This window comes from Girardinichthys multiradiatus, chromosome 1 (genome assembly GCF_021462225.1).
Source record: "Girardinichthys multiradiatus isolate DD_20200921_A chromosome 1, DD_fGirMul_XY1, whole genome shotgun sequence".
Classification (NCBI taxonomy): domain Eukaryota; kingdom Metazoa; phylum Chordata; class Actinopteri; order Cyprinodontiformes; family Goodeidae; genus Girardinichthys; species Girardinichthys multiradiatus.
In genome coordinates, this window is record NC_061794.1 from 13,213,019 (window position 1) to 13,235,283 (window position 22,265).

The following is a 22,265-nucleotide window of genomic DNA, read 5'->3' on the forward strand; positions in this document are numbered from 1 at the left end:
ACAGAATTTTCTGTGGCAATACTGTGGCTCAAAAACCATAAAAACACACAAATACACAAAGAAAGAGAGAGTGAAGCTCCGAGGCTGCCATCGTCGACGCCATCTTGGTTAGAAGCATTGAGAGCATTACAGAGCATTACAGAGCATTGAGCACTGAATACAGATTAAAATGCCAAACCTTTTATATTTGTTTGCCTTGAATTGTTGAGAGCAGAAAAGCAAGCAGTATGCAGGCAAAATCATGTTCTAACAGTGATTTATTAAAGTAAAAGACAAACAGGTAACCACAGGAGCAGACACAAGGACTCTGAACATCACAGACAGGAACCAATCTGGCAAAGAGCTGACTAAACTGAAAAGTATTTAAGCTGTGGTGGTGATTACTAAACAGCAAGAGGGTTAGTAACCTGGTGCAATTTAGTATTAACAAAAGTATTTGTTATGTTAACAATTTTGAAAATTTTGTATTCTTTTCTTCCACCATAGGGTGATCGCACTCTAGAGATCGCATCCTAGAGATAGGCTGAGCTTCATCAGACAGAGCGTTGAGTAAAGCCACTGCTCGACGTCGAAAGGAGTCAATAAAGGTGGTACAGGCATCTGATCAGGAAATTTCCTGGGTATCTCCCTTTGAAGGTTTTCCAGGCACATTCCACTGGGAGGAGATCCCAGGACAGACCCATATTATGCTGGTGGATACTATATCTCCTTTCTGGCCTGGGAACGCCTTGTGGACAGGAAACATTAGCTGGAGAGATGGATGGATGGATGGATGGATGGATAGATGAAAACTATTTAGTTTGTGGTTGTAACATGAAAAAAGTGGAGAGGTTTGGCAAGGAACTGTATAAACTACGAGAATGATTAATCCATGGGAATCAATAGTTCATCCCAACATTTTACTGTAACAGAAGGAACAATAAACCATATAAAGTTTGTAGGTCCTTAGCTTGACAATAAACGTTCAGTGTGAGATTAAAAAGTTTTCTTTCTGCTCACATGTTTTGCCCATTCCTGTATGTGTGAATGTCCTGCAGTAGGCTGTCATGATTCATACGTTTTTGGCAATATACAGTAATTATTCATGACAAGTAACACCTACTACGTGTGGGTGGGAGAAAATTGAGTCAAGTTGACATGTTTCAGCAGGCAAAGCGTCAGATTTTTCTCACAGGAGATCTCATGATTTGGACTGTTTGGTTTGGTTTCATCTTTTCTGATGCAATCTTTATTTATTATAAGAAATTGCTGTATGTCAGATATTCCATCAGGCGTCTTACACACAGCAAAAAAAGAGTCACTTTAGGCAAGAAATTATCTGATAACACAAGATGCCATTTATAAGGTCAGCGGTTAAAATCTAACAGGAACTTGAGTGATCTTCCTTTCAAATTAAAGTTTTGTTTAATTTAGGCAAGACCAATTATATCTGGCAGTTTTATCTTTGTGATATTAGATAGGTGAAAATAAAAATGTCAACAAATAAGTAAATATACTACAATTGAAATATTTGTATAAGTAGGTTACAAATATCCGTGTTTACAGCAGCAGTTTGGGTTCCCTTATGATTCCAGGGCTATATTCCAGAAGATACAGGGGTTGGACAATGAAACTGAAACACCTGGTTTTAGACCATAATAATTTATTAGTATGGTGTAGGGCCTCCTTTTGTGGCCAATACAGCATCAATTCATCTTCGGAATGACATATACAAGTCCTGCACAGTGGTCAGAGGGATTTTAAGCCATTCTTCTTGCAGGATAGTGGCCAGGTCACTGCATGATACTGGTGGAGGAAAACGTTTCCTGACTCGCTCCTCCAAAACACCCCAAAGTGGCTCAATAATATTTAGATCTGGTGACTGTGCAGGCCATGGGAGATGTTCAACTTCACTTTCATGTTCATCAGACCAATCTTTCACCAGTCTTGCTGTGTGCATTGGTGCATTGTCATTCTGATACACGGCACCGCCTTCAGGATACAATGTTTGAACCATTGGATGCACATGGTCCTCAAGAATGGTTCGGTAGTCCGTGGCAGTGACGCGCCCATCTAGCACAAGTATTGGGCCAAGGGAATGCCATGATATGGCAGCCCAAACCATCACTGATCCACCCCCATGCTTCACTCTGGGCATGCAACAGTCTGGGTGGTACGCTTCTCTGGGGCTTCTCCACACCGTAACTCTCCCGGAAAACAGTAAAGGTGGACTCATCAGAGAACAATATATGTTTCACATTGTCCACAGCCCAAGATTTGCGCTCCTTGCACCATTAAAACCGACGTTTGGCATTGGCATGATTGACCAAAGGTTTGGCTATAGCAGCCCGGCCGTGTATATTGACCCTGTGGAGCTCCTGATGGACAGTTCTGGTGGAAACAGGAGAGTTGAGGTGCACATTTAATTGTGCCGTGATTTGGGCAGCCGTGGTTTTATGTTTTTTGGATACAATCCGGGTTAGCACCCGAACATCCCTTTCAGACAGCTTCCTCTTCCGTCCACAATTAATCCTGTTGGATGTGGTTCGTCCTTCTTGGTGGTATGCTGACATTACCCTGGATACCGTGGCTCTTGATACATCACAAAGACTTGCTGTCTTGGTCACAGATGCGCCAGCAAGACGTGCACCAACAATTTGTCCTCTTTTGAACTCTGGTATGTCACCCATAATGTTGTGTGCATTTCAATATTTTGAGCAAAACTGTGCTCTTACCCTGCTAATTGAACCTTTACACTCTGCTCTTACTGGTGCAACGTGCAATCAATGAAGACTGGCTACCAGGCTGGTCCAATTTAGCCATGAAACCTCCCACACTAAAATGACAGGTGTTTCAGTTTCATTGTCCAACCCCTGTATATTCAGGATGAAACAACAAAGTTGGATTGGACCATGCCTTGTCACAGTATCATCACTTTTGTTGCTTTATACCAGGCATGTCCAGCTCCAGTCTTTCAGATTTTAGATGTGTCCTTGGTCCACCACAGTCCGTTCAAATGGTTGAATTACTTACTCTGTATGCCTAGTTGCAAGTCGGAAAAACAGTGGGATCTGCTTATTTTTGTGCTGACTACTATTGTATTAACATATTTTCCTGATCTATACCGTACATATTTGGACTAATTGAACCTTGTCCTTGTCTAACTTTAAAAACACTGTAGAATAAATTTTTACATTTATTTTTTCCATTTTAATATATTTATATTTAGAATGCCTGCATAGTGAGCAAAACCTAGTCAAATTCCTTTTTTGTTTGCAAAAACTTGGCAAATAAAGCTAATTCTGATCCTTATTAGCAACGCAAAAGTGTAACTATTACTCGACATATTCAACAATAAATACTGTGATGTTTTGCTGCTGGTTTACTCATGTACAAATTTTCAAAAGTGCTAATAAAGTTTATATTTGCAACCTTCACCACATTTTATGTGAAGAGACCATTATATACTGACTTTAAGGTTGCTTGGAGACCTTTGACTTTCCCAGTTAGAAGCCTGACTTCAGGGGTGGTCTTTTGTCCACTTGTAAACTTTTCAAGTTTACAAGTGCTTTTTATTATCATTTTGAGACCCAGAAAAGATTTGCATCTTCAACTGATTTTGTGGGTGGTTTTTAGCCAGTCTAAGTGGATCACATTTAAGAAGCCCATTGTTAGCCCAGGCCTATTTGGTACCCATCAGGCCTGAGCAAAATCCCTACGGACCGCGGTAATAACAAGTGGATAACAACATATTCCTCTCCTTTCTCTGCGTTTAAGCAGAAACGAAATATGTTCATTAATAGTACACAGTGCTGTGTGCCTCTGGGTAAATGTTTAATGTTTTATGTGAATCTGAACTTGGGGATAGCTTGGGTCCCTCCAAGTAGATATTTCGACGTCAAGGAGGGTTCTATTTGATTTTTCCGACTTGTAACTTGGAAATACCGACTTCAAATAGAAAACACCATGAGCTCTAAAGCAGTAACCGGTCATGTTTTTAGCTACTTCGAGGATTTATTTTGAAATACCATAACCGGAACAGGGGAGTGACATCTTTGCTTGCCTGGTGTTTTTGCTTTCCTCCCTCAGCAAGTGACAGACGAAGCCGAAAGAGAAGGTAAGAAGCAGAAGTTTTCCTTAGCTTCGCCTGCTGCTCTCCATCATGGAGGCTCAGAGACATTTCTCCCGTGAGGAAATCAACAGCACAGTGTGGGAAGTCCAGGAGAAATATACCCGACTGAAGCAGATAGGAACCGGGGCGTACGGCGCGGTATGGTGAGTGACTTCTGGAGGTGTGTGTGTGTGTGTGTGTGTGTAGACTCGGTGTATACGCAATGTTCAGCTTTTGATGACACTTACAGCAGCTGCATGCAGCGTGTGGTGGGCCTGGAGTGATATCCTGTGGATCACTAACATGCCAAAACTTACGTAGGCAAGTTAGCAGCTTCCACCACTTCCCATCAAAATCTGTCATTTTCAACAAACAAACGCCTACCTTGCATGCCTATATGTGTATCAATGTACAGTGGAAAAGGATGTATTGATAATATCTGTATTAAAGATGGCCTCCTTCGCCTTGCTCTAATGTGCAAGTATCAGGTTGTGCATGTTGTCTCATGTTGCTGCTACATTATACAACCATTAGATCATCCAGATGAAAAAAGTGTGTTGAAGCAGATATACTGACTGCAGTAGATTAGGTGAGCATCACTCATCTGCACTGACTTTTAGGGCCACATATTGATTTTCAGTTTTAATGTACTTTGATGCTTTACTTTTATATTACAGGCTTGAAAACCTTATGTCATATATACCTAGACATGGGTTAGTATAACTATTTCACAGTGTATTAACCCTGTGTAAAAATACTACCGTTTTTAATGTATAGCAATAATTCAAAAAATTAAAAACATGATTGCTTTTAGTGAAGACACAAGAGAAACAATTATTGCTACTGCTGCTAGAATTATGTAACATTTTAGTGCTATGTGGATTTTTGTAGGCTTGAATTAATTTATTGCTACATTTAGCTTTAAAGCTTTTATTATGCTGAATATTCTAACTTTTCCAGTTCTGATCTTTATAGAGTAACACATGTATATATTACAACTATAACAAGGTAATAGTTGTTGATCCCAACCCTAAATGGATTAAGGTCTGGGACCAACTATCCATCCATTTTCTTTACTTGCTGATTCCTTGCGGTGGATGTGCAGCATGGAAGCAGTTGACCTTTTTTATTATTTTTGGAAAAACTGAAGTGCTATAATTTAAAAAGTATTGGAATAAAACACAACTATAAAACTTTTTCCATTTGATATCAAAATATTAATTCCTCCAACAATGAGGATGAGAAATATTTACTTATCACTTGTTTTTTTAATGTATAAACCATCATCTATCCCCATTATGGTCAAATTAGATGACTTAACTGTGTATCTACTTTAGCAAATATGTGGACTTATTCAGAATAGTTTTAAAGAGATCAGCAAAAAAAAACAAAAACACAAATATGTGCGGTTTTATGTCTTTTTCTTGTTATGGATACAAATTAACTTCCTCAAAAAACACATATAGTGCAGTTCTGGCCAGCTGTGTGTCAAATTACAGCCTAATAGCTTGTATTTACAGTGCAAGGAGCAAGCCTGTTTTGGTGAAAAAAACAATGTTCACCAGGCTGTTAAGCAGAGCAGCGTGGGAGTTAAAAAGGCTGAACTTTAAAAGAAACAACATCTCATGAACTCAGTCACTTTTACCTGTAATTTCCTCAAACAGCACATCTTTTATAAACTCTCATCACAGAAAAAGCAAAGAGATCATAGAAACGATAGACAGCATCAAAATGAACAGTTTCATGTGTTGTACCTCCTGCAGACGTACGGTGACATGCGTTAGCTGCTGCGTGCGTACGCTACAGTAAGTTTTATGTTGGTGCATCAGGGCTGTAAACAGCACTACGCACAAGTGATTTGTATGATGTATGATGTTGGTGGATACAGCTCCAAATAGTCTAACGAGCCTGTCCTCCCACATATGGGTGCCCTGCAGATCACTGCAAGCGTGCACATCAAAAGTTACCAAACATTTCCACGCTGAGCCTTGAAAACGGCAGACCACCACTCATTCTTTGTACTTAGATGCAAATCTCCTAAAGAGCAAAACCTCAGGACTACTCATCCTTTCATTTCTCCTCTGTTCTGACTTCACAGGGGTGCCTTCATTGTGATACCCATGCAGACGTAGCACTAAGCTAATGATGTGTTGCTGTGTGTTTTATCTTCCCCCACAGCTCGGCAATAAACGACAGGAGTAAAGAGAAAGTGGCCATCAAGAAGCTCCACAGGCCCTTTCAGTCGGAGATCTTTGCTAAGAGGGCTTATAGGGAGCTCCGGCTGCTCAAACACATGAAGCATGAGAATGTAAGGAGATGGAGCTCAGTACAACAGACTGCAGATGTGTCTATAGCCTTGAATTGGCACTTTTTGGTGTTGTTTCTAAAATAAAATTCTTTCTGTAAATTTCTGTCTCTCATTCAATCCAGGTGATTGGACTCCTGGATGTGTTTACACCTGCCTCCAGCTTGGATGATTTCCAGGACTTGTGAGTATTGTTGCCACACTGACATGGGCTTTCAGCTTATGAGGATCTGCAATTTGAGCACACACCTGAGGCTCTGGGAACAAGACCTGTTGTCTGTTACAAGAACTAGACAGCTGCTTTTTAAATAAAAAACAATAATCCTTATCTCCTCCTTTGTGGCAGGAACATGTCAGATTGCTTCAGTGACTTGCCGTAACATGTTTCTGTAGCCCTTAAGGAGCTTGGAAAAGTTTGAAAGTGTACTTTGGGTTTTGCTTTTCCAGAAAGGCGTGTTCGTGCTGCTTTAACTGTGTTCCTACGCACTAAAAGCATTTTCTTTGTGCTGTCGCATTATGATTCTTAACATGAATTACTTGTTAAAATAAATACCTTAGAGACACAATAAAGCCTTCAGATGTTTGTTAGAGAACATAACGGAGAACAAACAGCATCATGAAGATCAAGGAGCAAGGCAGACAGGTCAGGGAGAAACGTGTGGATCAGTTTTAGGCATTGTTAGAGATCATAAACCTTTATGATCAATGCTTTAAACATCTCACAGAGCACCAAGACATGGCTGCTAAGCTAAACTGACAGACTGTGTAGTGAGCGCATTAATCCGAGAGTCTATTAGAGACTATTTGAACGCGTGGAAGAAGGTGCTCTGATCAGATGAGGCAAAACAGAACCATTTGCCCTACATGCAAAACACTAAGGACAACATCTTGGTAGCAACATCAAGCTGTAGGAATTACTGTTGTAAGTTCATGGGAAGATAGATGGATAAATCCAGGACAATTCTGGAAGAAAAGCTGATAATAGCTGCAAAGGGTCTGGAGATGGAGCAGATTTTAACCTTGCAGGTCGACAATCACTCTAACCCTAAAGCCGGAGCTACGAAGGAATGGTTTAGATCAATGCATTTTTATGTGGTAGAAAGACGCAGCCTTAATTTTAGTTTAGACCTACGTCCATCTGAGAATCTGAAGCAAGACTTGTTACCACAGATCTTCTCTATCCAGTCTGAAGGTCTTGTGCTGTTTTGCAAATAAGAATGGGCAAACACTTATTATTAGATGGCTAAAAAGGAGGATTGGTTTATTTTGAACTTTCGTTTTGTGAAGAACGCCTGAGTTTAGCTGCAGCAGCTCAGTAGGAGCTTTCAAAAGAGGTTGAATATCTTCTATTGAGACTTGCTTAAGTGTACAAAACATCCTAAGCTCCTCATGAAAAGCCCTGTTTACCAGGGTGTGGAGTATAGCAGGATATTAACACCTACCCACCACTCTCCATCTTTTTGTTCAGCTATCTGGTGATGCCTTACATGTACACCGACCTGTCAAAGGTGAGGGGTCATCTCTCTGAAGACAAAGTCCAGTTTCTCGTTTACCAGATGCTCTGTGGACTGAGGGTGAGACTTTTCCCAAAATATTAAGGATCTGAATTTTATTGGTCTACAAAGATTTAAAAAACACATAAAATGCCTTAAATTTTAGGTGCACAATAAAAACTGTACCTTCAATTCTGCTTCGCCCTCTGCAGTACATTCACAAGGCAGGAATCATCCACAGGGTAAGCAATCAATACATTATAACCTGTGTCAGCAAATGTTTTGAATCAGATTGCATACATTTGGTTTTTCTTACACTTGACTGTTATTTATTTTAGTAACTAAAAATCATGAGTCAGCTAGAATCTGCTCGAACTGGTAGGATGAGTTGAATTCTCTGATGTTGGACTGCATGTCTAGAATTGTTAGGCCACACCCAGCGCCCTTACTTTCTGCCTGTGGAGGAGGAAAAGTACACTTCAAGGGGTTAATCCCAGTTCCTTTTGTTTTATGTTGTTCTTTACTGCTTCAGCCTTCCCAGTTCATTATGCTCTCCATCTCCAAGTGCCATCCAAAAGCACCATGGTGCATTCAAAGCACTCCTGGCTCTGAGGATCGGTGAGGGATGTTTAGGAAGGCATAGGGACGAAACTGCAAAACTGTGCAAAATGAAGATTTATTCTTTGAATTGGACTCTGGAATTCATTTATTTTTAGCAAACTATTTGGGTTTCAATAGCAGATCAATTAATTGTGTTTCTAATTAATCATATTAGGTTTATATTTCTTTTTTTGTTGTTACAACGTGACCAGAAAAAGAGAATTTACACCACCTCAAACAATTCAAACCTCAAATTTTTATTTCAATTTACCATCATGCAAACATAAGCAGAGACCATGCAGTCCCTCTGTTGCAATGAAGCTCACCTTCCATTCATACAAAATGCATCCCAGTGTTTCTGATCTAAACCTAACTCTAAACCCTTTAAACAGGGTTATTAAAGCTGTATATAGCCGAGGCAGCATAAACTGGGGAAAGAAAACGGGATTTATACATAATTCAAATTCTACTTTCACGTCACATAACAGGATGAGGCGCTACAAACAGCATGTAGCATTTACGAGAGCAGAGCATACACAGAAACCAGTAAAACAGAAATATTATAACAGAAATATACACCCACTTTATTCAGTACACCATGTTGGTACCCGGTTAGATGCCCTGTTGTTTTCAGAACTGCCTTAATTCTTCACGGCATAGGTCCAACAACATGTCTGAAACATTGCTCATAGATTTTGGTCCACATTGACATGATGGTATCATGCAGATGCTGCAGATTTGATATCTGCCCCATGATACAAATCTCCCATTCTGTTACATAGTTGTAATACAACGGTGCTCTAATGGATTGATATCTGGTGACTGTGAAGGCCATGGAAAAACAATGAACTCTTGGTCGTGTTCAAGAAACCAGTATAAGGTCATTTGAGCTTTGTGACATGGTGAATTATCCTGCTGGGAGTCACCATCAGAACATGTGTACACTATGGTCCTAAAGATCCGGAAAAGGTCAGCTACAATAAAGCTCTGCCAAAAATATCCCCCACACTATTACACCGCCGCCAGAAGTCTGAACTGTTGATACAAGACAGGATGGAACCATGTTTCTATTTTGCTTATACTATATTCTGACCCGACCATCTGAATATTGCAGCTGAAATTGAGTTTTTCCTGTTTTCCAATCTGTTGTTCGGTTTTGGTGAGTCCGTGTGTATTGTAGCCTTAGTTTCAATTACTTAGCTGACAGGAGGGAGAACCAGTGTGGTCTTCTGCTGCTGTAGCCCGTCTTCTTCACGGTTCTACATGTTGTGCATTTAGAGACAGTATTCTGTATACTATGGTTGTAAAGAGTAGTCCTTTGGTACTACTGTTGCCTTTCTACCACCTTGAACCAGTATTCCTATTCTCCTCTAACACCAACAATGTATTTTCATCTATACAGCTGCTGTTTACCGGATACTTCTCTTATTCGGATCATTCTCTGTAAACCTTAGAGATGGTTGTGCATTAAAATCCCAGCAGATCAGCAGATTGTGAAATACTCAGACTAGACTGTCGGCACTAACAACCTTGCCACATTCAAAGTCACATAAATACCCCTTGTTTCCCATTCTGATGCTTGCTTTGAACCTCAGCAAGTTGTCTTCACCACATGAGCAATGAAATAGGTGTACCTAATAGAGTGACTGGTAAGTATATTCAGATTCTTATGATAATGTTTAATACCCTGCTCAACATTTGCTTCAGTTTCACCCTCTACAGCAGCACCCATCCTCAGAGTGAAGCTTAAAACCAGTCAACCTAAACCCCTTGAACTCTCATCATACTGTTGTTCCTCAATGGGAAGGATTAGACTTGACTGGAAATTATTTAAAATCTATATCAAAATTTTACAAAGTTTAGGTCCATCCTCACTGCTTGCCCCAACGAAATTAACCCGAATACATGCTATATTCTATATTAGCTGGAAGCCATGTCTTTTTAAAAGCTTCATATTTTGGGGGGAACCGGTGTGCTTTTTTTCTTCATCGTTAGTGAGTAGAAATCACTGGCATGTGTCTTTAGCACCAAAATGAAGTCATTTTGTTAATAGAATATAATTGAGATCAGTTATTTACCAGCAGAAATTAAAGACAGGAACATATTGTATAGTTTACTCTGTGGACACAGAGTAAACATGTTAAAGGTTCTTACAGTGGGCCAAAATAAACAGCTTGTGCGACATGTGAACCTCAGTCATCTTTACTCTGTTCCGTCTTCATTTAGTGTGTTTTGATGCTGAATCGATTCTGTAAGCTGCGTTTGTACTTAGCGTATCGTGCCCGGTGGTTCTGTGAGGATTTGTTTGGTTTTTTTGTATTTCAAGTGTAGAAACTGTTGCTACCCTGCTGTTACTCTGTTAATTCCCAAAGCTGTTCCGGTGTTAACGACACTCAGTGACAGCTTATCACATCATGCCACAGTATTGAAATGCTTCGTAGTATTTTATGTTAGGCTTGTGGTTGAATCACACGATGAGGCTTGTGTTAAGCAGAAAAAACACGTTACTGATGCATTGAAGCAAACAGCTGAGCCATGTTAGACCACAGGGACTGATACATTAAAGCTTCTTATGCTGAGTGTGGAGTGGAATCACTATTATTTCTTGTTAATTACTATGTGCCTCACTTAACCATCACTCATCTCATTTCCCCCCAGGATCTTAAGCCTGGAAACCTGGCTGTTAATCAAGACTGCGAACTGAAGGTACGAGCTTTAAAATATAAACACTTCTAGTGTCTCGCAAAAGTATTCATACACCTTTAAAGTATTTTAATAGGATTTTAGTGCAACAGACCATTATAAAGTAACACATAATTGTGAACTGGAAGGAGAAGGATACACGGTTTTCAAAGATTTGCAGATAAAATCTGTAAAGTTGGGGGTGTATTTGTATTCAGACCCCTTCATTCTCATATCCCAAAAGAGAGTCCTGTGTAAAATGGAAGATGAGTATATATCCAGCAGGTCTGTGAAGGCCTCAGATGTTTGTTAGAGAACATTAGTGAACCACATTTAACTGCACTTACAGCAGGTCTTATATGTTATTTCTCTACTCTACCAGCTTTGCACATCCACAGACAGAATTGTTTTGCCCATTTTGTTTTGCGAAACAGCTCAAGCTCAGCCAGATTGGAGGAACGGTGTTGGTGGTCCTCAGTTTTCCATTTTTGCCATGGAGTTCCTGTTATATTTAGGTCTGGACTTTGACTGGGCCATTCTTCTGTAAGCCTTGCTGTATGTTCAGGATCAGCCCCCTGCTGGAAGGTGAACCTCCGCTCCAGTGTTAAGTCTTGCATCCTCGAGCCGGTTTTCCTGCAAGATTGTTCTGTGTTTGTGTCCTCCCATCAACCCTGACCAAGATTCCTTGTCCATGGTGAAGAAGAGGAACCCCTAAGCATGATGCTGTTAACAGCATGTTTAATTGTGGGGTTGGTGCATTCAGGGTGATGTGTAGCATTAGTTTTTTGTCACACAGTGTTTTGCTTGTAGGTCAAAATGTTCAGTTACAGGCCAAAAGATTAAAACTGACTATCTCTGCAGCTCCGCCAGAGTGACCATGGATGTCTTGGTTCCTTCACTGACTAGTACTCAACTTGACCGGCCCGTCCACTTAGGTGGGCGACCATATCTTGGTGCAGTGATGGAAAAAATATTCATACCTTTGGCAAATTTACATTTGAGATTATTTTCAAGCCAAGGCGTTTGTTTCTGATACAAAATGAGACGGGAATCTCTCAACAGATAATAAAACATCACCCTAATCTTTAGGTCACTCTACAGATTCTCTGTCAGATTCTATTCAGGACTCTGGCTGGGCCATTTCAAAACGTACATTTTTCACTGTAGGTGTGCAGTTGTAACCTACTCTTCAGATTCAGGTGAAGTTTCGTTTCAGATGTGAGAAGTTAAAAGTTTTGGACCTTGTTTTATGTACTACACCTGATTTAAACTTCTCCACATCTTTCTCCCTGACCTGTCTGCTGTGGACCTTGGTCTTTGTGGTGGTGTTTGTTCACTGATGTTCTCTAACACATTTCTGAGGTCTTCAGACATCAGCTGGGTTTTACTGAGATGAAATTACACGCAGGGGAACTCTACTCACTAATTAGCTGACTCCTGAGGAGGATTGGTTGCACTGGATTTTATTCGGGGGTAACAGAATAAACACGGTGGAATACAAATGCTTGCCACATCCTTCAGATTTGTATTTATTTTTACTTTTTGTTAGAAAGTTTGAAAACATGTTTTTTTATTTACCTTCTTTTTTAAAAATATCTACCACTTTGTGCTGGTGTGTCGCATTAAATCCCAATAAAATGTGTCCAAGTTGGTTGTAAAGTGGCAAAATATAAAACGTTTCAAGACGTATTAATATTTTTGCAAGGCGCTGTAGATAGTGGAGAGGTTTTTGTTTAGTGTTAAAATTACAAGATGAAGATAAGGCTTGTTTTATAATATGAAACAAATATGTATCCCTGTAAAACTGAAAATCTTTTGCCTGTGGTGCTCCTGATGCAGATTGTTATTAGTTTCTTTGGTGCCGATACAGATCCTGGACTTTGGGCTGGCTCGCAGTACCGATGCGGAGATGACGGGCTACGTGGTGACCCGTTGGTACCGGGCCCCTGAGGTCATTCTGAACTGGATGCACTACACCCAGACTGGCAAGACAATTGCAGCTGTTACATATTATTAATGTACTCCTGTTCTCGCCTCTACGTGCTGTAACTGTCTGCTTGTCACGTGGAAACACCCTGTTCTACATGAAACGTGTGTTTTGTTTTTGTTTTTTCAGGGTCAGCGGGTTTTTAAATCCACTTATTTCCCAAAATGCATTTTCAAGATAGCGTTTCATTGTGAAACGTCTTGTGCTGAAACTCCTTTTTTTTCCATTAGCTGTTCTCACAGAGTGGTACGACAGCAGCCTGATTGAACTGCCACGACTATCTGTCGTTGCAATGGGACTGTCTGTCTCAGGATTTATGTTTCTCTAGGAGATGTTTTTCATTTTGGAAGCATGCTGTGAAAATGAAAATTTGGCACAGAGAGCAGGTTTCCTCACTTATAATGATAGTATTACTGACCAGATGTTCCGCAATTTCAGCAGCACAACAGATTCACCTCCCTCTTGTAAGAACTGAGCTGTGCCGTATAAATGCCACCTTCTTCATTTCTATTCCACCCTACAAGACTTTAGCCTCTGATATTGATATATTCTGACTTGGTTGTAACTGATGTTTCTTTTCTTTCTCACTTTTTCTTTAGTGGATATTTGGTCTGTAGGCTGCATCATGGCTGAAATGATCAGTGGAAAAACCCTCTTTAAAGGAAAAGACTGTATCCTTTAATGTCCCTCATCCATTCAAAAGTTTTTATCTGTTTTTTTATTATATTTTTGGAACCACATGGTAATAAAAAAGATTGATAGCCTTTTTAATAAACAGCAACATGTTAATTTAGTGAGACCTATAAAATGGGTCCAAAATGAATCACAAAGGGCAATTACTGTAAATTACATATTTGAGCAACATGTGTCCTGTGGGAGAATTCTACCATGCTTTTACATTTAATTTAACATGGTTAGTATATTTAACTTCCCATTCATTTTACCGATTTATATGGCCTATTAGAAAATGAAATTTGCTCTGTTTTTATTAAGTGGCTGTCCTGTTTTTAATGAATCTGTTTACAAACCAAGTATTCCCAGGGCTTGTTAGCCAACCATTATTGATTGCACCAGGTTTTTTACTGTAACTCTTTAATAACCAGACATGGACCAGCTATCTCAGATCATGAAAGTCTGTGGAGTGCCTGGGCAAGAGTTTATACAGAAGCTTGAAAGTCCAGAGGTAAGACGAGTCTTAATATATTAATGCAACACAAATACAAGTCAGTCATGAAGACATGTCCGATTTCACACAGAACTCTTAATTTCTTACTCTTTTTACCCCCAAAATTTATAAGCCTTGTTGTGACATTATGCGTTTGATTTTTCTGCGTCAGTGTAAGTGAAAATTAAGCCTAAATTAACTACATGGCTGGAGTGAAGTGGGATAATAACAATGTCTTCTATTGAACCCTTAAGGCACCTTAGAAAACAATTATGTACATTTTACAAACCTTTCTCATTTTAAAGGTTAATTTTATGAAATTTGACCGAGATGAGATTGTTACTTTTAGTTTTAAAATCCCTTGTGCATCTCCTGTATTATGTGTTCTGTTCTAATATATTAGATTCTCATACATGCCTACATTCTTTACCCTCAAGACCCTTTTGTGTCCTGTGACTCCCATTTTAGCCACATATTTTTGAAATACTGTAATCCTCAAACATTATAATGCTTTTCTCTTGAATACCTAATAGAATTTAGTCTCTGCCTTCAAAATAAAAGTAAAACAGATTTTAGGTGTGATGACACCTCCCCAAACCACTAAGAGCTGCAGAGCTTAATATCTTATTGTTTCAATTGATGATTTATACTCTTTCAAAATGCATGGAAACAAAAAAAGCTGATCGCCACAAAAACGGTCTTGTTTTGTTGGTATTGATATAAAAGAGATGTGTGAATGTGGCTGAAGACATACTTCATAACATGAGTTATAAAGTAACTCATACCACTTTATAACTCATGTTTATTATGTCAGTCTTTGAAAATCATGCATGGACATTATCACAAATTACACAAAAACGGCTTCGATTGAATTTATTGTGGATTTTCTCTAATCCATACAGGGTCAAAGTGATACGCACAGGGTTAGACTTATACATACAACACCGCTGAGTTTTTATGAGATGTCCCTTAGCAAACTACACCGCAGCCACACAGTTTGCCATCAACCAGCTTACAGCGTCATTCTGGTTAGATATTTGACCACTGCTCTTGTCAGAATTTAGAGACGTCTTGTAATTAGTTTTTTTCCTGACAGGCACCCAGCTTATTCCACAAATATTTAATAGGATTAAGGCTGGGTCTATGGGAAGTCTATTTCTGAATCCTAATGTCGCCCTGCTTTATCCAATCTGAATCCAGTTTTGACTTGTTTTTGGGATCCTGTTAGTAAACCCAATACTATCCAATTTTCAACCTTCTAGCTGTTGATTGGAGTTCAACTTGAAGAATCTTTCCTTTCTCTGTCCACTTTGTGAGATTTGTCACCACTAACAGGGAAAATATCCCACAGCATAATGGTGCCACCACCATGCTTGACAGTTGGTACAAGGTTCATGGCTTTAAAATGATTACCATAACTGCTCCAAACAGATTTACCATCTGAACATAAACCTTTTCTCCAGAAGGCTTTTGACTTATCCAGTTGAGTTTAAATGGTGTCCTTTATCTGTAGTGACAGGGCTTCTTTCTTGGTCAGCACGCTCTTACGTCCATGCTGACGTAAAACTCGCTTCACTGTAGAAAGTGACATGGGTGTTCCCTGCAGTTTTCAGTTCATGGCAGGCTTGAGCTTTATTGGTTCTTAAGCTTTTCATGAAAATCACAAAATACATTTCTTTCAACTGCAGGTTTTCTAGATCTTGGCAAAGCAGTGGCTCATTAATGTAGGAATGGCTCCAAAACACTTAATCGGTTTTTGTAAATCTGCAATGGTTTTTCTCAGATCTCCAAGTTAATTAGATTTTCTGATGTTCCAATAAATGCTGTCAAGCTAACAATTTTCCTGCTGGCAAAGAAAAAACGCCATCTGCTGCAAATCATGATCAGTAACCAGAACTTAATAGATCTTGACCATGTGACCCTAAGACATGCTAGAACCTTCAGTGCCACTTTCTAAAGGCTATATGTTAATAAAAAAAAATTGTGTTTCTAAATTCATAGCTTTGGCCTTGTCTGGATTAGAGAAAATCCACAATCAATTTACCTGATCAGGAACATAAAGCAATGTAAGATTTAAAAAGAAACCGTTGACCCCGGTTAGGCTGTTTTTAGACATGATGTATAATCATTTCACCCTGGAAAAGAAAGACTCGGTTAATTCATTTAAACTCCAGATTAATGACATTGAAGCTCAAGATGTGTATATGTAAACTAGGGCTCAAACAGTTATTTGGATTAATCGTGATTAATCGATAATTGAAATAATCTTAAACTAATTTAGTAATTGAAAAATCGTTAACTGGAGTATACAGACTATAATATGCCATTTGCTGAAACAACAACCCATTCAGAGCAGTAATTAAGCCATAATTGTACAAAAAAATAAATACATTTCGCTTTTACAATCAAAAAACCTTCTTCGTCTGTAAATAGGCTCTATCCAGAACTCCTCAAGTGGCTTACTTTTCACCTCACCTGGTTCAAATTCTGCATCTTTTGCTACGCATTATTAATGGGTTAATTTAGAAAAATAGTCAACAGAATAATCGATTAGCAAATCATTAGTTGCAGCCCTAAAGTAAACAGTAAATGTGATTTTTACTTATGTGTATATTTATTCACAGAGACTATTTTACCACACGCAAATATTAAATTTAAAACACAACTATCCGAACAACTTGAAGAAGTTAAAGCTGAAAACTATCTTGCTCTTGACATCGAAATAAAAGTATCAATCTCTTATTTTGTCTTCTTTGTGTCATAGAAATCAGAATCATGTGAAGCAAATGCATTAGTTGGTTCAATTAAAGTCAACATTTCTAATCTCGTTTTTTTAATCTCTGGAAAAGAAGGTGATTTATTGCACTGAAACCCCAAATCTTAACCTTGTTCTACTTACCACAAAAAAAAAGAAAAAGCATTTTCTATTGGAGGAAAAAGTTAGGACACCCTACCCCCTAATAGCTAATAGTAATCCACTTGACTGAAAGAACCATCTAGCCATCTACCAGTCTCTGACAGACTGAGAAACGTTTGTGACACTCCTCACAGCTGTGAGGTGTTTGAGGGACTTCTTTCATGCACATTCAGGACACCCCCATGAAATCAAAATCTGGGCTTTGACTCAGCCCATGACTTTGCATTTCTTATTTTTCAGCCAGAGCCTGGTTTTTCTTGTATTTTTATGAGTTGTCATGTTGCAGGGTCCACTTCTGCTTCAGCTTTAATATTTTTACAGACGATCTAACTCCTTCCTGAAAACCCTCTGACACATGGTATAAAGGCGAACTTGCAAAGACGGCCTGACCCAAAGCAAGTTGTAGAAACCTGAGTTTCGATCCTTTGAGACCTTTTTAAATCCATTTCTAGATCTATAAGATGCTACTATATTCTTTCTGAAGGCCTCAGACAACGTTTTGGATCTGGCCATGGTGTTCCCTCTCACTTCAACAGTCAGGAGCACACCACACTGAATGTTTAAGTTTTAATCAGGGCAAACATCCTTCGAAAGACCGAGTAGCAATGTTCTGATCATGTGTGCCTTATGTGTGGGAATAAATGTGGAGGTGTCCTTATTTATTCCTCACCAAAAATTGCATTGTTCTTACATTTTGCAGATCTTTATAAAGGTCTTTTTTTCTGTTTATTATTATGTGTTTAAATAACTTGAATTTCAGTATTGTTAAAATTGATAATTAATATCCAAATGCACCAATGTTAGAAAACCATGCAGGCCATCTTCGAAAGTCCTATTTTTTTCACACTACTGTGATGATCATAATTTCCTAATCGTTTTTCATACATGCTTATCTAATAAAATGAAATATTTCCTTGTCTGTTTCTTGACTTTTTACATCTCTAAAATAGGCCAGAAATTATATTAAGAGCCTCCCTCTCCATCCTAGAAAAGACTTCTCAACATTGTTTCCCAGAGCCAGTGAAAATGGTGAGTTCAAATGTATCTTTGTCTTATACAGTTTGTTTAAATACCTATTTTTAACGTTGTATAACAACAAAGTACTACTTTGAGAAAGCAAACAGCAGTTTTTCATTTGGTTATTTTGGAATGTCATGTTGATTTTATTGCCTTCTGACTTTGAAAGATGAGCTTTCTCATCTCTAAATACTGATAGAGATGTTCCATGTTTGTGCAAGAATTGCTGAGATGGACTGAATTAATAGCACTGTGTGACATTAACTTGCACAGTTTAATCTGTGGCATGTGACACACACAAATTCTTTGATGCATCCTCTGGGTTTTCTAATACGATTGTTTTTAACTTGGATCCCTTTTCTGCATTTTTGTGCATGACAGGTATCAACCTGCTTGAAAAGATGCTGGTTCTGGATGGAGATGAGAGGCCCACTGCTGAACTTGCCCTGGAGCACCCGTACTTTGATGGTTTACGGGAACCGGAGGACTTTCCCGAGCCTACGCCATATGATGACAGCCATGACAACGCCACATTGTCCCTAGATGAGTGGAAGCGTAAGTGGAAAAAACAAAAGCAAACGCTGGGCTTTAAGGGATAAATGTAATGAGATATGCATAAAGAATGAAATGCAGTTTATTTTTTTATGTACAGTCCCTGTCGTATATTATCTGCCCGTCCATCCTTGGTAAAAAGTAATTACACCCTACTTAAATGTTAAAGTTTCTTTGTATGTTAGGTCATACTAAAAACTAACTGTTAAAGTTAAGGAAATAGAAACTCAGATGAAAGCATGTGTGTCATTCAAATACCGTACTATCCTCATTTAACTAAAAACAAGGCAAAATGCTAAATGGTGAGTTCTGTTTTAAAAAGTAGCTACTAGAACAACTTCTAACAGTAAAACCCCAACTAATCATTAGTATAACTTTCTAACAGTAAAGATGTTAGTATTGAATTCAGTTTATTTGTATAAGGCGGATTCACAACAAATGTTAACTCAAGGCACTTTTATAAAACCGATCCAATTTACATATAAAAAGTCAAGCCAATTCAGTCCAATCATTCAGTAAGGTTCAAGAGTTCAGTGCTACTCATAAAACAGTGCAGTCAAGTTCAGTTTATTGTGCCAATCGGTAAAATGTTACCCATCTTATTTTGACATTCCACAAAACTGGAGTATACAGAAAGAAGGAACTTTGAGCATTCCTGCTGCCACAGTCTCCAGTTCAATTCAATTCAGTTTCAATTCAATTCAGTTCATTTATATAGCGCCAATTCACAACACATGTTGTCTCAAGGCACTTCACAACAGTCAGGTTCATACATTCCAATTAATCCTAACAATTGAACAGTGCAGTCAGATTCAGTTATTTATTCAAATTGGATAAAAAGTTTTTCTATCTAAGGAAACCCAGCAGATTGCATCCAGTCAGTGACTCGCAGCATTCCCTCCTCCCGGATGAGCATGTAGAGACAGTGGACAGTCACTGGCGTTGACTTTGCAGCAATCCCTCATACTGAGCATGCATGTAGCGACAGTGGAGAGGAAAAACTCCCTTTTAACAGGAAGAAACCTCCAGCAGAACCAGGCTCAGTGTGAGCGGCCATCTGCTACGACCGACTGGGGGTTTGAGAGAACAGAGCAGAGACAAAGAGAACAAAGAAGCACTGACCCAGGAGTCCTTTCTATGGGAAGGAAAAGTAAATGTTAATGGATGTAGCTCCTTTAGTCGTTTCACCTAGAAAGAAAGAACAGATAAACTCTTAGCCAGTTTTCAAGGTTAGAGTCTGAAAGAGAGCACATATAATTAGTCACAGTAAAAGCTCAGTCAATCTCCATGTCTAGGAGAGAGAAAGGGTTAAACACTAAAAGACAGGGCTATGTGGATCATCGGTAGAGGGTGAGCATTAAGTTGTTGCCAGCAGAAGCTCGGACGATTCCCCTCTCCAGAAAGGTGTCACAGGTAGACACAGAGTCAGGCCAGGTGTAGCTTCTAGGAAGAGAATAGAGAGAGAACAAAGTTAAAAGCTGAAATAACAGTAAATAATGCAAACTTGGAGAGTAGTGTGAGAATGTAGCGAAGAGGGTGAAAGTGGTCGTTATGTCCTCCAGCAGCCTAAGCCTATAGCAGCATAACTACAGAGATAGCTCAGGATAACCTAAGCCACTCTAACTATAAGCTTTATTAAAAAGGAAACTTCATCCAGCGTCATGGGTCCTCTCTTAAACTCTCTTCTCTTCAGCTCACCCCACACGTTTTCCATGGGATTTAGGTCTGTGGACTGAGATATTCATTGGACAAGACTGATTTTGTATCTGGTGAACCATAAATATGTTGATTTGGTCATATATTTTGGATCATTCACCTATTGAACTGCCCATTGAGGACCCATTTTCCTTTTATTGGTAGAGTCCACCTGACATTTATTTAAAATGTCCTGATATTTCAAGGAGTTTGTGAGGCCATGCATGCTAAACAACACAGGGCCACATCATCACAGATCCTCCAGCTTGCTTAACATTAGATGTTAGATGTGTTTCTGGATATTAATCCTTTGTTTTATGCCAAACTCACCTGTAGTGTTTGTTATCCCGAAGATCAGTCTTATTGTCATCTGACCAAAGCACACGGTACCAGTTCAAGTTGCAGGAGAGTTCAACAATCATCACAGGTTTACGATTGTAGAACAGAAAAGGCCTTTTCCTGACACGAAGCTAAGAGTTAGCTTTGGGGATGTTTAGCTCTTTTAACCTCCTTCACCGTCATCCTCACTACACGACACAACATAAATCTTGGTCTTCGTTCAGCCTTTAGGTCAAAATTATTTATTAAATTATAAATCCGATTGTATTTATGGCCAAGTTAAGGTGAGCGGCAATTTTGTTGTAGTTGTTTTATATCTGAATATGAAAATCAGATGATCTGCTGCACTGAGTAGCGAACAGAAATAACCCTTTTTGACACGTCATATTTATACACCAAGGAAATAGGAAGTCATGGGTTAATAATTAAAAGCTGCAAGACACTCACAAAAGTAAGAATTACAAAAAGGTTTCTGTTATGTTGGTTTGTCAGCTGTTTTTATGGGAACCAGTAATTCTGGCACCAATGATTTATCCACCACCCCACCCCACACCGTCCGAATAAATTTATTCTAATTCAAGCTTGGATTTGCACGTTTTTCTCAATGTGAAACTTGAATAAAAGTTGTTTTGTTTTATTTGATGGCATTTACTCATCTTTACCAGGAGTCCCATGATATGTTCAAGGCACTGCATGCATTTAACATCTTTTCATCCGTAAATAAAGATGCGGTCGTGAACATGCATTCTGTACAGAAACCAAACTGTCTGCCCTTTCTCTTACAGGGTTATGTTACAAAGAGGTGAAAAGCTTTGTACCATTTCCACGGCGGGACTCCAAGAGAAAAAACACTCTCACTATGCCTCCATGATATAATGGATTTAACATAACTCCCAATGCCCAAACAGATACAGCACACAGCCAATGGTGCCCTTGTATATTCCTGACCTGAAATCACACTATTTCTTTTACTTTTGAGGTGTTTAGATTCAGTGTTGATCGTGATTTATTTAAATAAAAATGTCCCATTTTCTTTTGGACTGTGAACTTCTTTCTTAAATGTAAATTGTTACATGTCAGAAAATTGTGTTGCAAGTTAATTGTAACAAATGTTGCAGGGTTTCCTGTAAGATTTACTGTAATACTGCTTTCCAATTAAACTATAAGATAATGTCTATATATGATGTTTTTGTTTTTGTAGTTGTTGTTTTTGCTGCATTGTGACATAAATTGTCAAGTACAAATCTTTAATGAACAAGATTTTAACAAACCCAATAAGACAAATGCTGGACATTGGGGTTACAGAAGCCCTAGTAGGTAAGCAGCTACTATTTACACTCACCGGCCACTTTATTAGGTACACCTGTCCAACTGCTCGTTAACGCACATTTCTAATCAGCCAATCACATGGCAGAAACTCAGT

General features: G+C 38.9%; 1 protein-coding gene across 1 annotated transcript; it reads left to right on the plus strand.

Moving 5' to 3' along the window:
- Nucleotides 1–4,019: 4,019 nt before the first annotated feature.
- Nucleotides 4,020–22,019, plus strand: mapk13 (mitogen-activated protein kinase 13). Its single transcript, XM_047371759.1, has 12 exons — nt 4,020–4,254; nt 6,269–6,398; nt 6,521–6,579; nt 7,864–7,969; nt 8,101–8,130; nt 11,147–11,194; nt 13,041–13,155; nt 13,757–13,828; nt 14,261–14,340; nt 18,190–18,268; nt 18,638–18,811; nt 21,628–22,019. Exons 1-12 carry the CDS (start codon nt 4,142–4,144, stop codon nt 21,711–21,713), a joined length of 1,092 nt encoding a protein of 363 aa, XP_047227715.1. The 5' UTR covers nt 4,020–4,141; the 3' UTR covers nt 21,714–22,019.
- The last annotated feature ends 246 nt before the right edge of the window (nt 22,020–22,265 follow it).

Coding starts and splice junctions, on each gene's coding strand:
- mapk13 (XM_047371759.1), top strand. CDS start 4,142: ATGGAGGCTCAGAGACATTTCTCCCGTGAGGAAATCAACAGCACAGTG. Junction 4,255..6,268: donor GGGGCGTACGGCGCGGTATG/GTGAGTGACTTC, acceptor CTTCCCCCACAG/CTCGGCAATAAACGACAGGA. Junction 6,399..6,520: donor AACACATGAAGCATGAGAAT/GTAAGGAGATGG, acceptor CATTCAATCCAG/GTGATTGGACTCCTGGATGT.